The 15,015-nt window shown below is 46.3% G+C and overlaps 1 protein-coding gene across 7 annotated transcripts in view; it reads right to left on the bottom strand.

Annotated features, from left to right (window-relative positions):
• Window positions 1-4,897, bottom strand: part of fgfr2 (fibroblast growth factor receptor 2) — a 41,799-nt gene extending 36,902 nt beyond the window's left edge. For 3 of the 7 annotated variants that reach the window (XM_037124158.1, XM_037124159.1, XM_037124157.1), the window contains exons 1-2: window positions 4,202-4,897; window positions 1,896-2,151 (exon numbers count right to left, since the gene is read on the bottom strand). In XM_037124158.1, coding sequence (XP_036980053.1) covers window positions 1,896-2,076 — 181 coding nt within the window. In that variant the 5' untranslated portion in view covers window positions 2,077-2,151; window positions 4,202-4,897. The remainder of the gene's footprint in view (window positions 1-1,895; window positions 2,152-4,201) is intronic. The other 4 variants (XM_037124155.1, XM_037124160.1, XM_037124156.1 and 1 more) reach the window with 3 other exon arrangements.
• Window positions 4,898-15,015: the final 10,118 nt, after the last annotated feature.

The following is a 15,015-nucleotide window of genomic DNA, read 5'->3' as shown; positions in this document are numbered from 1 at the left end:
CAGAGAATTTTAATCACTGTGCAAACGGAGAGTGCCTGGACAAGGTAAACACTCCCATAGATACAGAAGTGGCTACAGGGACAACAATAGGCCTGTTGTGGAGACCTTAACCAGCGCGCTCGCCCTGCTTCTACCGTTACAGCAGCCACAGGTAAACAAACTCGCAGCCGGGCCACCAGAGGTGCAGGCGTGGGCTCTATAGAGACAACACTGATATGCAATCTGATGAATCTACATCAATTACTGCTCCCACACACACAGGCGGCAGTGTGAGCGCTGTGACCGGGGCTGCAGGCCAGAGGGAGGGTGGAGGAGGGAAATCCTAAACAGCTCTGTAGGGGGGTGTTATTAGGACAGGGAGGGCGGGGCCAGCCAACCTGTCTCCCTCACATCTACGCCCTACAGGTGACAGCGGCAGCGAACAGAAGGGGAGCACAACAAACCGGAGCTGCCGTGCATACACACTGATTCAATCACACACAGCTGCGTACAGATTCATGTTTGGAAACTGATTCGGGATCAGATAAGCAGGCCAGGTTCTCTCTCTGTGCCCCGTTGTGATCCCACATCATGTGACCCCCTCCTCCCGCCCCCCCAGGTCTAGCCACTTAATCTCCAGTCACATGACTTCACCGCTGCCCAGCACTCTGTAATCTGTCCATCTAAAGGAGAAGTCAAATATGCACAAATCCTCTTAGACCTTTCCTGGAGGATTGTGTAACTCTGGAAAACTCTCCCTCCCTCTGTCCTCTCTGTGGCCATGTAGCGTAGCGTCCAGGGCCGTGTGGGGCTCCGAGCCGAGCCGAGCCCCGGCTTGGAGCCAAATTGTCTGCGACAGAACAACAAAAACACCAACAGGAGAGGAGAGCTCAGGAGTCCTCTCATCAAGGTAGGCAGACCTGACCTCAAGGGCAAAGGGCAAGACAAGGCAAGGAGTGTGTGTGTGTGTGTGTGTGTGTGTGAGGGGGGGAGATCAGCTTTAAAAAGTGATGCTCTGTTGTTGGCCTAACTTACAATTAGCATGCTGATTAAAGCCCAGGAACAAAAGGCTTTGGAATGCGAGTTACCATCCATCACAACAACTCTAATTAGCTAGTCTCAGACAGGACTGGAGACAGAAAATGGAGAAGCCTCAAAAGAAAAGACAAAAGCTGTCTGCACTATAAAATACCATGTTCCACAAAAGGGTTCCTCAGAACTGATTTAGCAATAAAACATATGCTTCTGCAGACTGAAATTCACAGAAATATGAGCGCAGGCGGTTGTAACTTAAGCCCTGAACCCTGCATCCCAGTTTCTCCCTCCCTGTTGGTGCTTCTTTCCAGGCGAGCATTGGCACGAGAGAGATGCCAGCATAAACACTGTCCCATCCTCCTCCTTCAAAGCTCTCGGGCAGGTTTGTGCTCCCACAAGGGGGTCACAAACCTGCCTTCAACACTCATGTACAGCCTACACTGCCACGGACATCGGCGAGAGAAATAAAAACAGAAGAGTGTGAACCACAAGCCTCACGGACAGTGAGGCAAACAAGAGGCGGGTGGCCATGCTGAGGTTGTTTGTTTCAGTTTAGTTTATTTATCTTAACCCCCCCCCCCCAAAATCTGACATGGACTTCAAGTGTTTGCTTCATCCGACTTTTATTGATTTCTAATGGATATAAGGGCTGAGAAAATGTTTTCTCGTGGGCCTTTTTTGCTGAAAGGCTCACCGCAAAAAATGTGTTAGATGAGGACAAGCATTCTAAGAAAGGATGCAAAAGTTAACCAAAACTCTGAAGTGAGCTTTAAGGGAGGGGGCAAACTTGACAAACCTACACCTGCTCTCTAACAACAAACCCAACAAATGGTTTTCCCACCCCCTCCCTCCACCTCCCCAGGCTCTTCTCCTCTGCTTACCTTCAGGTTCCAGAGTGGCCTCCTCCTCCTTGGTGGCGGTGAGGGGCGGCCGGGCCACGCTGACGGTCAGCAGGGACAGCAGGACGGCGGCCAGCAACCAGGCCCACGAGGCCATCCCGTTAGTGGGGGCCAGCGCTCCCCATACCCCCCTTCTCCACCTCCCCCTGGACACTGATCCCATCTGAGGGGGTCCGCCCAACCATCAACTGCTGCCGGGTTGGCCTGTCACTCAGTGGAATTCACCCAATCACCTGGGCTGAGAGGAAGGGGAAAGGTGAGGAACAGAGAGGAAAAGATAAGAAAACGCATTAGCGTGGAGCACTTGTTCTGATTTTAAACAACCTGTCTCTGCGTCGTTTTCCCTCTCGCTGTGTTCTTGGCAGAGTGAGACAGGAAAAAGTAAGGCGAGACACAACACGGTGTTTCAAAATGCTGTCAAACAAGCCGTGCCACAGACATACCGAAGCTGTGAGGCAGCAGCAGTCAACCCACAACCAGCCTGCATGTACCTTCACTTCTCAGCTGTCATTATATGCACTGTGATGTGCTTAACACAAACCGATTAAGAGGCGGTGCAGTATTCACGGGCTGACCAGGCTGATGTCTCAGGAGCTCACTGAGCAGACTTTATAAAGTTTATTCAAATGTAATATTGCTTAAGTGGATATTTTTTGTCAAGCTGCTGCTGTTATTTGAGACATAAATAATACATATCGTTACCTGATGAGTTGAATATGTTTATGAAACCATCCCTAGCAAGAGACATCAGCCAGTGTGGCACCTCTTTTTTCAGTCCCGTGCGCAACAGATGCGCCAAAACCTGTTGCCCGCGCTGCTGCTGCGTCTCTGCGTTCACCGCGCTCGTCAGACGGGATCGTGAAACCAGCGCGGCTTTACGTCGAAATGCAACATTGCGATACCGGGACGCACACGCACGGCCGCTCGCGCAACGATCCGTTTTAGCCAGACATCTGCGGTGCCGACGCAGCTCGAGAGTCTCCGGAGGGCTGCTCGAGTCACGCTTCCCTGCGCTCTTTCTGCTCCAGCTGCACGTATCGATCGCTTCCGACCCGCAAAGACACATGTAATTTGACTTTTAGAGAGACAGCACGAAAACCTGATTTATCCTTATTTCAGCCCTCGGGGGTTGGGTTGGGTGGGAGGGGGGATAACATGCGCACAGGCTGTCGAGATGAATCCATGAATTCTAACTTCGTCAGACAAATGATCCGCCGTGATTTTTTTTTTCTTTTTTGGTTAGTTAAAGGGAGAAAGAAAATCTGCGTGGTTACAGCTCAGATGCGTGAATAATGGATGAAGTGTAAACCAATCAGTGCGCCAATCAACCACCGGGATCACCGCTGTCTGCAAACTTCAGCAGGAGGAACAGGAGATCAGAATTGCCCAGAGAGCTCATTCTGGTTTTACATCATTTGAAGTGTGTCATGCAGCAGCACAGTGAAAGGAACAATGACCATTCTGCAGCTGTTGGAGAAATGGAGGAGGGTAAAAAAAAACTGTAATCTGACAAATCAGAAAATGGTTTAAAGGGTCATAATAACGCAACCTTTAACTTGTCCCCGGTCCACATGACGTTTTGGGCACATGGGGGGACTTTGCTCCACACATGACAACCGCAGCCTTCATTTAAAAAGCGGCCTTTGAATGAAAATTTTCTTGGCACTGATTGAATTCCCATTGAGATTCAAATCAGTTGGCTTTTTCCAACAATGGGGGCTCGTTTGGAGCCGCTCAGTGATTTAGGGCTCCGGCACCAAGCAGTGAAAAAACAACTGCGGTCACTGGATAATTGGCACCATAAATGCAATGAAGAAAATTAAGCAAAGTAATAAATAACCAGGACACTTGCTAATGTGGCTCTGATGGGGGTGACGCAAGGTGCTGCGTGGCTCCTCACCCTTTCTAAAATAAACATGGGCTGATTTCGGTGGATAAACTCCGGTGAAGGATGGTGGAAAACAACGCGAATGCGGTTGTTTTCGGCTGGGTGCAAAACTCAAGAAATTCTCAAATAACAAACTTTTTTCCCCCCTCAAGATTGCGCATAGTCTCAATACTTCTGGGAATACTCAAATGGGAATTCGTGCTTGAAAAACCATCAACTATACGTAGCAAGACAGTTTTCATTTCGTCCTGCAGCCGTGAGAAAAAAAAACCAAAATAGTAGTACGCACCGAAAAAGCGCAAAGCATTTTCTACTATCACGCAGCCTGTCTGTCCTGACAGCCGAGACCCTGACGGATGAGATTGCGAGGAAGCTTCGGACGTAAACAGAAAATACTTACCAGGGAGGAATAAAATCGTGGAGATCTCTGTTTTGGCATGCACAGATAAGGGAGGAGAGAGCATGAGCCGAATCCAGAGGGAGGAATGTCTCCAACTCCACAATGCACCAAAAAAAAAAAAAATCTGCGAGGCGCTGCCTTTTCTTCTTCTTTCTTCTTCTTCTTCCTCTTTTCTTTTTTTTCAGTTTACTATTCCACAATCAGCCGGCATCAGCTCAGATCAGAGGGATATATTCCAAACTCGCCTGGCAGCGTAGTCCGATGCCATGCAAAGAAAAAAAAGATCCGAGTTCACGCGCGTTATCCTTGGAAAGAAAAACAGCTCGGGGGAAAAGAAAAGAGAAAAACACACACACACCAGCGCGGGCCCCCCCCCCCCCCGAAACTTTCCTCCCCGTTACCAAGTTTCTTCCAGGGCGCAGAACATGCCCCAGAGTTCCCGAGCAGCGCACTTGTCAACTGAAACGGGGAAAGTTTTGCAGCCGCTGAGGAGGTGGAACGGAGTTTTAGAAAAGGCTTCAGGAGGAAAGTTGTCCGATGCGAAATGTCATAAAATCCATCAGTGTGCGTTCCCGCTGCTGAACGGAGCGTCTTTCGCGTCTCTTTCTCCTCTTCCGCCGACAGTCCTCGCACTGTTCCTCAGACGCTTTGTCAGGTTTACTAGGTTTTTTCTCCTCCTTACGTCTCCACACACTGCACTCCTCCTTCACTCCAGTGGGTGTCATCCCCCTCACCCCCGCCCCCACCCCCCCTGAGCACCCCCAGTGTAATTCGAGCCGCTTCCTGGCCGCAGTGCCTTTGGGCCCTGCCTTCCTCCGCCCATCAAGCTGCAGCGCTGCCTGCCTGTCCTGCGCTCAACTTGCTCAAACTGGGTCCAACGCGAGGAAGGGCCCCAGCTCGGCTCCGGAGCTGTCAGCCCGCCGTAACAACGCCCCTCAGTGGCCGAGACACGACATGTGCCGGGAGAGACGCACACAAGCGTCCACACGCCGTGTGTCTGAGCGGATGCTGCTGCAGGGATGGAAGGAGTATTCACATGAAGTTGTAGTAAAAGTAAAAGTACCGCGATGTAAAATAAAATGCTGCGTTTAAAAGTGTAGAAAAGTTTCATGAGCAAACTGATCTCAAAGATATTGCATGGCCACACCCGCTCAACAAAGTGGTCAATAGCAGCAGTAGTGGAAGAGCAACATTTAGATATACATGAAATGAAACATCTTGGAAGCTGTCATGTACAAGTAACTGACTATAGCTCTAAATGCAGTGGAGTGGAAAGTACAACATCTCCCTCTGGAATGTAGTAGAGGGGAAGTATGAAGTAGTTTAAATTGAAAAACTCAAGTAAGTAAGTCAGTACTGTACTGCTGTATGTTGCATGAGGATCGAGACATCAACCAACACAATTCAGTTTGATGCTATGTGACTTTTGCAAGTTATTTTTACACATAACATACAGTATATGATTTTATGGAGGAAGTATCAAACCTTGCTGTTCATTTAACAGTTGAGTAAACAGTAAATACTAGATTGATGCTCACTAGAGTGCATACCTCCACCAACCAACAACCAACCATCCATCCAAACAACAAACCAACAACCAACCAGCCAACAGAAAACAACCAACCATACAACCAACAGATCAGCGGAAATGGCAAACCAACCAACAAACCAACAACAAAAAAACAGTCAACAAACAAACCAACCAACAGTCACAGGTGAAAATAGAACCTCCTTTGGCAATAAGCTTGACCAGTTGTACCCTTCGAGCTGCTTACATGTTAATGCATCATAATAATAACACTAGTAACACTGACACTGAAGTGTTGGCTTCAGTTTTGACTGTAATTCTTTTGCTTGCTCTGGAGACTTGGTGCAACAAGGTGTTCACGCTTTCACTTATGTATGGACCTTCCACCTTCTTCCACCATGGCTCACACTGAGCTCCACAGTTAACCTCCAGTATCTAATACTACAAAGCAGAGAGCCTGACGACAGCATTGAAAATCCCTCAATTGAAGCACAGATATAGAAGGATTTTCTCTGTTTTGGCACATCGCTGCAGAATCGGGAGTAACTGTAGTTCATAACTTTTCCTGCGAATGAACAGATCTGTCCATCGCTGCCCAGAGAGAGACTGAAGGCTCGCCCCCCTGCAGCTCGTCCCCCACTGCTTCAAGCTGTCTCCTGCATTGGTTTCAGGCGTTCAAGTGCTCTGAAAGAGACACAGGGGAGGGTGGAAGACTCTAATCTCCACAGACTTTTTTTCTTATTTTTGTCTCACTTCCACCGCTGAAGCCTTCTTTTTTTTTGAACAAGGGAGGGAAAACGCTTCCATTCACTTTGAAAAGAGGCACTAACAAGGTTTTTGTTTTTTTTTTCTTTTTTCGGAGGTAAAGGTTCGGCCTGTGAATGGAGACTTCTGCATCTGTTTTTTTTCCTCCTCTCCTCTCCCATCTCTGCCTCCACCAGTAAAGCCATCAGATAACAGTGGAGCTGACAGGTTGGCTAGAAATAAAGAGGGGGCGAGAGGTGAGGAAGGAGAGTTTGACTCATTTTTCAAGAGTGGCACAAAATACCCCCCGCTGTTTCTCCCTCTCTGTGTGTCTCTTTCCTCTCACTACATAAGTCTATTTACAGTCGCCCAATTTATTTTCTGCTGCTCAGGCATCTCACATTTGAAAGAAACCTCATCAAGCAGAGTCTCATGGGCCTTTGACTGAGAACTGGATGGACTCAATGCCCTTGCGCTGTGGTATCCGTCAACCTGTCATTGTCCCTCTTCATCTCCGATCTTTTCTTCAGTCCTCTTTCTCCCTTAATCCCTCCTGCGCCGGCAGCCACGCTGTTTGGATTTAGGGAAAAAAGAGGGAGAGGAAGAGAAAGTGACAAGCTAATAGCTCGCCATCAGCATCTTAGATGAACATATTGATTCCTTGTCGTTGTTGACAGAAATCATAAGGCGGGTTGGCCTGATGGAGATCTTCTTCAGTAACCATGTGGTGAGAAAACCTGTTAACTGCTGTGACGCCTGAAGCTGGGAGTGATGTTTGAGGCTGAGCCACTCACCAGTCATTAAGCATGCCTCCCACTGCTATGCAAATGTGAGATGCTGCTGAAGTGAGCTAATCAACAACTAGCCGTTACTTCCCTTTGTCCACGGAGCGGCTAATTGGTTCACATTAAAGTCCCCCTGAAGTCAGAAATGGATTTAGCTTGTTGTTACTTTACTTGGATGTTTGACCTTCACTGTGCAGACTGATTTATGTTCAGAGGCTGACACTAGAAGGCTGTTTTCACTTTCATCAGATGACATCACCTTCTCTGAGGTGTATGTACAAATGTGATTTTGGGACATCACAACTAGCTCGGAAGCCAATCATGCTGCAGTGTGCAGCTCATAAGTACATTTACTCAAGTAACTTAAGAGCAATTTTGAGGTGCTTTGTACTTGATTTGATAACTTTAGTTACAAGTTACTTTGCAGATGCTGCAACTGTAGAAAATAAATGAATTTTGTTCGCAATCAGATAAAAAGAAAAGAAAATGCTGATTCCAATAATGAAAATAATGCTGAAAATCAAGTCGGCAAGGCCAATAGTCAGTGGACTCGTAGTGTACCACCACACTATACATGTACATGTTCAACTTTTGATACTTACATTTAGTGCATTTATTTATTGCCAGAAAATAACACAATAATAATAACAATAATAACACATCAACCCAAAATAGTATTAATGAAACATTACACCTGCGTAAATAGTAATTTATAGCATGTTAGCATACTGATACCAGCAGCTTTGCCTTAACACACAACCCATATTGCACAGAATGTGATCATTTGCTTAGCTCATCACAAGGTTTTTAGAATTGAGGCTGTACAGAGAGGAACAGTCCTGACTCATACTCTGGTATGATGAAGGTGTTTCTAACCTCTCTGCTGCGTTTCACGAAGGGTCGTGCCTCTGACAAGTCTATTTTAAGGCAGTCACAGCCTTTACAACATGTCCTCTCAAACCCCAACAGTGCTATTTTAGTGATAACACTGGCAATGATTGTGGTGCACGCCTCTATTGGAGTCAATCAACCATTATACATGGCTTCTTTTTTTTTTCTTTTTTACTGCAGTGGCACAAAGACAATCCACTCTTACAGTCAACCGGGCCAGAACGGCAAAATCCCTCCCTCTGTTCCTCTGAATGCTCCACAAGCCTGACGGAGATATTCGCTGAGTACAAAACAGACTTGTTCCTCCCTCGGAAGATCGCTCTTTCTTCTTCCTTGAGGGTGCTGCTGTTAATCATGAATGGCGGTGATATGTTATTATAACTTCACGATGCCAAATCCCCGGGAGACCCCACCTTTTTTCTCCCGATATATCACTGACACCGTATAATTAAAACAACAAATGTGGTTGAGTCACATCCTGTTGCAAAATATGAAACAAATGCGTGGAAGCTGTGTGTGGTGGTGGTGGTGGGGAGATCAGCGAGAGGAGTAGGAAGTAGACGCACACCTCGGGGTCTAATTTAAACCATATAATGCAGCTTCTCTGCAGCCATGTGGCGAGGTAAGAGCTCCCTGAGAGAAAGTGAGAGGGAGGTCTGGGTGTTCAGTTAGAGGGATCGGTTGCAGCAAGCACGCGAAATGTGTTTGAAAATTGCTCTCTTATTCTCATCGTGTGGGCACTCTGGACATCTCCACCGCCTCAGAGGCCAGCTCTTACCGCTGCACCCCTCCCACTTCTCCTGACATGGGGCCACCTCACGCGACGTGGTCCCTTTGCTTTTAGCTCAGGAGGCATCAGCCCTTAAGTCAGGGGGTCTCCCTCCTCACTGTCACCGATACGCCGTAATAACCTCGTCCGAGCAGCCAGGCCTCCGCTGTCCTCTCCTCCCCCTCAGCAGGTAACAGAGAGCAGGGTTGGTGGGAGTGGATGGCGGGGGAGTGGAGGGTCAATCATCCAGATTCCTCACATGTTTCCACCTCAGTACTCCAGAGTGTTTGAAATAGCTGGGATGCCTGCAGATTGAGCTCGCCGCGCAGCTCAGCTGAAAGGGGGAGCGCAAGGAGAAGGAGGTGGAAGCCGATGTTTCCAGCTTGAAATTCAGGAGTTTGATATTTTTTCAACTCCCTCAAGCTGCGCCGGGAAACAGCAAAACAGCAAACAGCCAGCGCACGAGGGAGAAACATGGAGCGCGCTGCAGTGCTGCAGTACAACCCAAATCAAAATGTCTGCTTTCCCTCCCACCTGACTGGCATCATTTCTCCTCATAAAAATAACACAGGACTTTTTCCAGGGAGAAACACGGAGAAATGCTGAGTGGAACTGACAACTTTATACCTCCATATAAAATGAAGAATGAATAGAGTTTTTTCCTGGCATTTTAACAGTGACAAGGATTTCTCTCTCACTCCTTCACTCTCTGTCTTTGTCTCTCTTTCTCTTTCACCCTCCCTCTCTTTCCGATGGTCACACAACACATACGCATTATGCACACGCACACACACACACACACACACACACACACATGCACACACACACGCAGACAAACACATTACACAGCTCATTTGGTTCAGAGAACAGGTCACTTCAGTCATTCTGGCGATGACTCATACTTTGCAAGTCAGGACTTCAGCCTGTGCTGACACTGTTGAAGTTAGTTTTTTCTCCTCGAGCTAACAGTCCTCCCAGAGTTAAGCACAGCAGCTCCATATTCCTCCTCCTCTGTAAACCTACACATCCTGACTGTGGATTGCAAGACTTACATCATTGCAAGCGAGAGCAACATTTGTTCACGGTGACTCAAGGTTCAGTGTTACCAGCAGTAGTAAAGCATTTGGACAGATAGAAAATTAGTCTTGGAGTTGTAATAAAAGTCAAAAATGTTTAATGTTTTTTAATCTTACCAAAAATGCCATACCAATGTGTTTATTACTGATGCAACACCCCCAAAATGTTTTTAAATCAAGTCATATTTAACATGAAATGAGTTTCTTGTCTTGCTCGCTTAAAATTACATTGATATTTACTAAATATAGTAATATAAACAGCGGACCTTTATTCCAAAGGTAATAAAAATAGTTTGTTAGCTAAAATCAATTTGTAAACAATTCGCCTTTTTGAGTGTCAAGGTTGTTGTTTTTTTTACAACTTTTATTTCTTCCTGTCTGCATTTAATTCTGTCACTACGTTTTATGTTTTGTGTTACATTAGATTGCATACTTAAATGTATGTACAGCAACTCCCAACCTGGTTCTGCGTCCCTGTTGTTGGAGGGAGTTAGACATTAGCGCTGACTGCCGTGATCCCTGCAGCTCCTCTGGCCGGAGCAGCAGGAAGTCAGGTTAAACATTACATGGTGTACAGGGCAGAGCTGTTCCATGGAATGAGCAGCAGCTCTGAGCGACAACTCACAGGATGTGTGCTTTGTAGTACCTACTGTATAATCTACTGCTCTTACCAGCAGCACCACTCGCTGCTATGAAGAGAACTGATGCTATCTTTGAGGATGTCCTCGTGGACTCTCTTTTAAGGCAGCAGGGTGTCTGAAAAAGACTTTCACTGCATTTTGAAAGCAGGTGCTTGCTATTGTGAGTCTCGAACGGTGTTTGAAGATGAGCCCTGTCGGGCAAACTTTAGAAAACGATCACTGGGACAGACAGGTGATAAAGCAAGGACTGAAGAGGGCTGAAGAAACAAACTCAAAGTATTCGGGGTGTCTCTGGAGTGCCCACCTCTGTGAGAGTCATATGCATTCCCGACATACACATAGCTTTCATTGTGATTATGGTTTGAGGGAGGCCCAGGGAATAAATCACAAGGTCAGTGAATGGGCTGTCTGACCTTTAACCCTGGGGCCGAGAAAAGACTCTGCTCTATGTCCTGATGTCATCAACAAGTCATTACCACCAAGGCTCTCAACACCTCTACCATCCCACCCTAACTCACGCTGCTGCGCTGCTATTGGACGAGCCCCCTGGCCACAGCGTCTAAATCACTCTGCAGAGCGGCAGTTATAGACTTGACCTTGGCTTGGTGCTGTTTTCCATTCCCCGCTCCCACATTTAACTCTGTTTATTGTTTCTCCGTGTCCCCTCTCACTGCTTCGTCCAGTGGCAGGCGCACATGAACTAGTAAGTTATGGGAGCAGTAAAAACTATTTGCTCAAGCGTGTTTTATTTGGTCCTGTTGGTTACATTGTGGAGTTTTCTAATTGTTCTGGAAAAAAGTTCACTGACATGGCTGTGCTAATATTTGAAAGTAGCTGATTATCCAGGAGATGTTTAGAAATGTGTCAGTGGCCCTTCATGGTGAGGCATGTTTGCCCCTGTGAGGTTGATGGAGTTTGTTAAAACGTGACCGAGTCATTGAGGCAAAGCATATGTTTTCTTAAGGGACGACGAGGTGAGCTGGGGTTAACTATTTTGACCGTGAGCGCCAATCTGAGGCCTAATTTGAGCTGAGCGGTCTCCTGAGAAGTCACCTCCTCACCAGGGCCCTGACCTCTGACCCCCCTTCAAGCTGCCTCTGCACTACATCCACAGAGATAGATGGAGGAGGAGAAGGAAAGTGACAGCGATATGTGTCGGATTAAACATCTCTGCCCCCTGCATCCTGACAAACAACACTTGTGCGCTCACGACTGCGCCATGACACTCAAAATACATGTTTAAAAAGTACAAACTCCGATTTCCGATGTTTTTTGCTCGATGTGCATCTGTGCGTACTGTTTTCCACCACTGTTTACATAGTTTCCCGTACGCAGTAACAGAGGGGCGACTGTGAGCGAGCAGGCTTGGCTCGAGGCTTCAGGTTGCAGCATGCCCACCTCCGGAGCATGGACTGACAGATTTACATTGTTGCCTATGACACCGTTCTGCACTTGCAAGTCCTAATCACGCTGTTGAGCAATGGCATCCCCTGAAAAACCCATCTCTCAGCATCTACCAGTTTCTGTTTATCCCGCCCTCTTGCCCTCGGCAATGGCAGGAACCCTGAGCTGTGCAAAGCAGGGTAGATTAAAAACTCCTACTAGGCCTATAAAATAACCAAGTACTTATGAAGGCACCTGGATACACTCCTCTGTACAAACTGAATGCCCCCCCAAGACAAAAGACCTATTGACTCAGTCATTTATAGAAAAGATTATGCCTACACCAACCTTGGGGACCTGCCAGGAAAAGTCTTTACAATTCTTCCTTCATGTAAACAGACATGTATGCCTGCGCATGTGGTAACTGATGTACACTTCACTCGTTCCCGTAGAAAAACTGCGCCGTACAAATAAATTAATCAGGCTGAGCACTACACTTCCTTTCAGAGCACTTAGCAGTTATGTGCCCCCGTTACTGCATATTCCATCAATCATGATCAAATCAGTCTGGAAAAATGGGACGGGGCCAACGTGCTGAGCTGCTCCAACAGAGCAGCATTTTTAAACAGGCGATGGAATTATAGATGTGGTTTGTGTTGAGGAGTACAGTAGAGCAGATGAAATGCATCTGTGAGCTGAGATGTGGTTTCTGGTTTAGTTTAGTTTAGTTTAGTTTAGTTTAGTTTAGTTTAACTAAACAGTTAACTTTCTGGTTGCCAGGGTGTAAATAAAAACCCTTTGTGGTTTAGCAAGTTCTTAAGTAGTAAAGTGCTAGTAGTGACTTTGTAATCGCTGACTTTAGTTTAGTTTAGTTTAGTTTAGTTTAGTTTAGTTTAGTTTAGTTTAGTTTAGTTTAGTTTAGTTTAATTTAGTTTAGTTTAGTTTGTGCTGCTTTCTAATGAGGAATGCCTGTAAGTTCCCAAGTGGACTAATGGCTTTGTTAATGGTCATTATTCACCAAGGCCTTAGACATGAGTAATGAACCATTTGAAATAACAACTTTGGTTTGCCAGTTTGTAAAAAAGAAAAACTACTGCTACTTGAAATATCAGAATGCTATATTTAGTGTAATGAGTTATTTAACCAAGAAATTAGACAAATGTACTTTTTTAGGTGAGATTTCTGAGTTTGCATTAATTTACTAAGTAAATTATGAATTATAAGTGATAGCTAACAACTGATAAAAATTTTAGAAACAACACACAAACCTTTTATATTTAAATGCACTGGAAACAAAATATCTCTCATTCAAAGTGGGAATAATTTGGTCACTTTATCAGCAAGCATATACAGAGTTACACATAAAGCACACTTGTTTCCCCCCTTACGTGTACAGGTGATAATGTAAGCTGTCGACATAAACAATGTGTGGCAGAATGGATGAACAACAACAAGATGATGTGTCGTTGCAGCCTGGAAAAGCCACAAATAATCCATCATCCTGTTGAATCAGTGTGTTTGCTGTAATTAAATGCACAGCCAGTGCAGTGAGGCGGTGTGGGAAAACCTCGGCTGGTAATTACTGTAACAGTGAAAGTCAGCGCGACACACCTTGTAAACTGATCCCTGAGAATCCCGATGCTCACACTCAACGCCACTCCCCCGTCTCTACCCCCGTCCACAAGGCTGAGCTCGGCCAAAGTTGCAGGAGATAAAGCTCCCCCGCTCGAAAACGCACACAAACACACCCATCCCAACCCCCGGCCCGGCCTCTCGCTCCCTCGCCTGTGCTCCCCAGCACGAGCTGTCACTCCTTTAGTATGTCACCGTAATTCACAGTGACAACAAACAACTGGCCATGCTACACACTACCCATGATCCCTCGCAGAAAGCTGGGGGGGGGAGAGGCAGAGAGTTGGAAGAAGAGAGGGGGCAGACGGGGACATTTAGAGAAGAGAAAGAGGGCAGAGGATAGAAAGAGGCAAAGGAAGGGGCCAAAGGGGAGGGGACGCTATTGTGATGTATATGAACTCAGTATCTGTCATATCTGTTCGAGAGCCATTTTAATATTTCCTTCCACATCGTGACGTCCTGCTGCGTGGCTGCAGTGGAAACAATAATAAATTAATATCTTGCTGCATGGCCACAATGAGGTTGACAGTCATTAAGGTTCCTGTCAGAGGAGTTGATAGGTTGAGAAATAGTAGGCTGGTGACCTTTGACCCTCGAAGCATTGAAAAAAAAGACAGAGGTGGAGTTTCTGTTTCGCACCCCTTCTCAAATGCAGCGCTCAGTTTGGGGGGTTTTGTACGAGTGTGAGGAGCATTTTCTCTCCCCGGGAGAACTTAAGTACCTAAAAAGTGGACAAAAAAGCCAGGGAGGGAAATAGAGGGAAATGGGAGCAAAGGGAAGAATACCAATAAGTAGAGAAAATGGAGTGAAATGGAAATAGGAGGGAGGAGGGAAGGCTGGGAAAAAAAAGGAACACGACCCAGGGCTCAGTCAAAGACATGGCATAAATCAGAGATGGTGTGACAACATGTCACCTTTGGGTTCTCTGTTTTGCTTTCCAGCCGAGGAGCCAAATTGTTCTCTAGCAGAGCGAAGCCACTTCTGAGGCTTGATGTGCTAATAGTGCTGATCAGTTGTTGTTTATCCAGCATTACTCAGAGGAGCCAAATCAATCACTGAGTAAACATTAACCAGGGTGCAGAGAGCTGGAGGGCGGGAAACTCTTTCAGGGAAAAAAGAAGGAATTCACTCACACACGGCGTGACAAACAGAGACAGTCCTCAACCTTTCGATCAGTTTTAAAGGAAGTTCCCACGGAATGGTAGGAACTGACCAAATATTTACAGGGGGTGTGACATGTTACTGGTCATGCAACCCGTCTCTGTATAGTTACACAAGCAAATTCAGTGAATGTGATGGCATGAATTTCAGATATTACTGCAAAACACATCTATTGAAACAAGACTATTGTCTCTATTATTGATA

The sequence above is a fragment of the Acanthopagrus latus genome, chromosome 15, assembly GCF_904848185.1.
Source record: "Acanthopagrus latus isolate v.2019 chromosome 15, fAcaLat1.1, whole genome shotgun sequence".
Taxonomy (NCBI): Eukaryota; Metazoa; Chordata; class Actinopteri; order Spariformes; family Sparidae; genus Acanthopagrus; species Acanthopagrus latus.
This window is presented reverse-complemented; position numbering and strand designations above follow the sequence as displayed.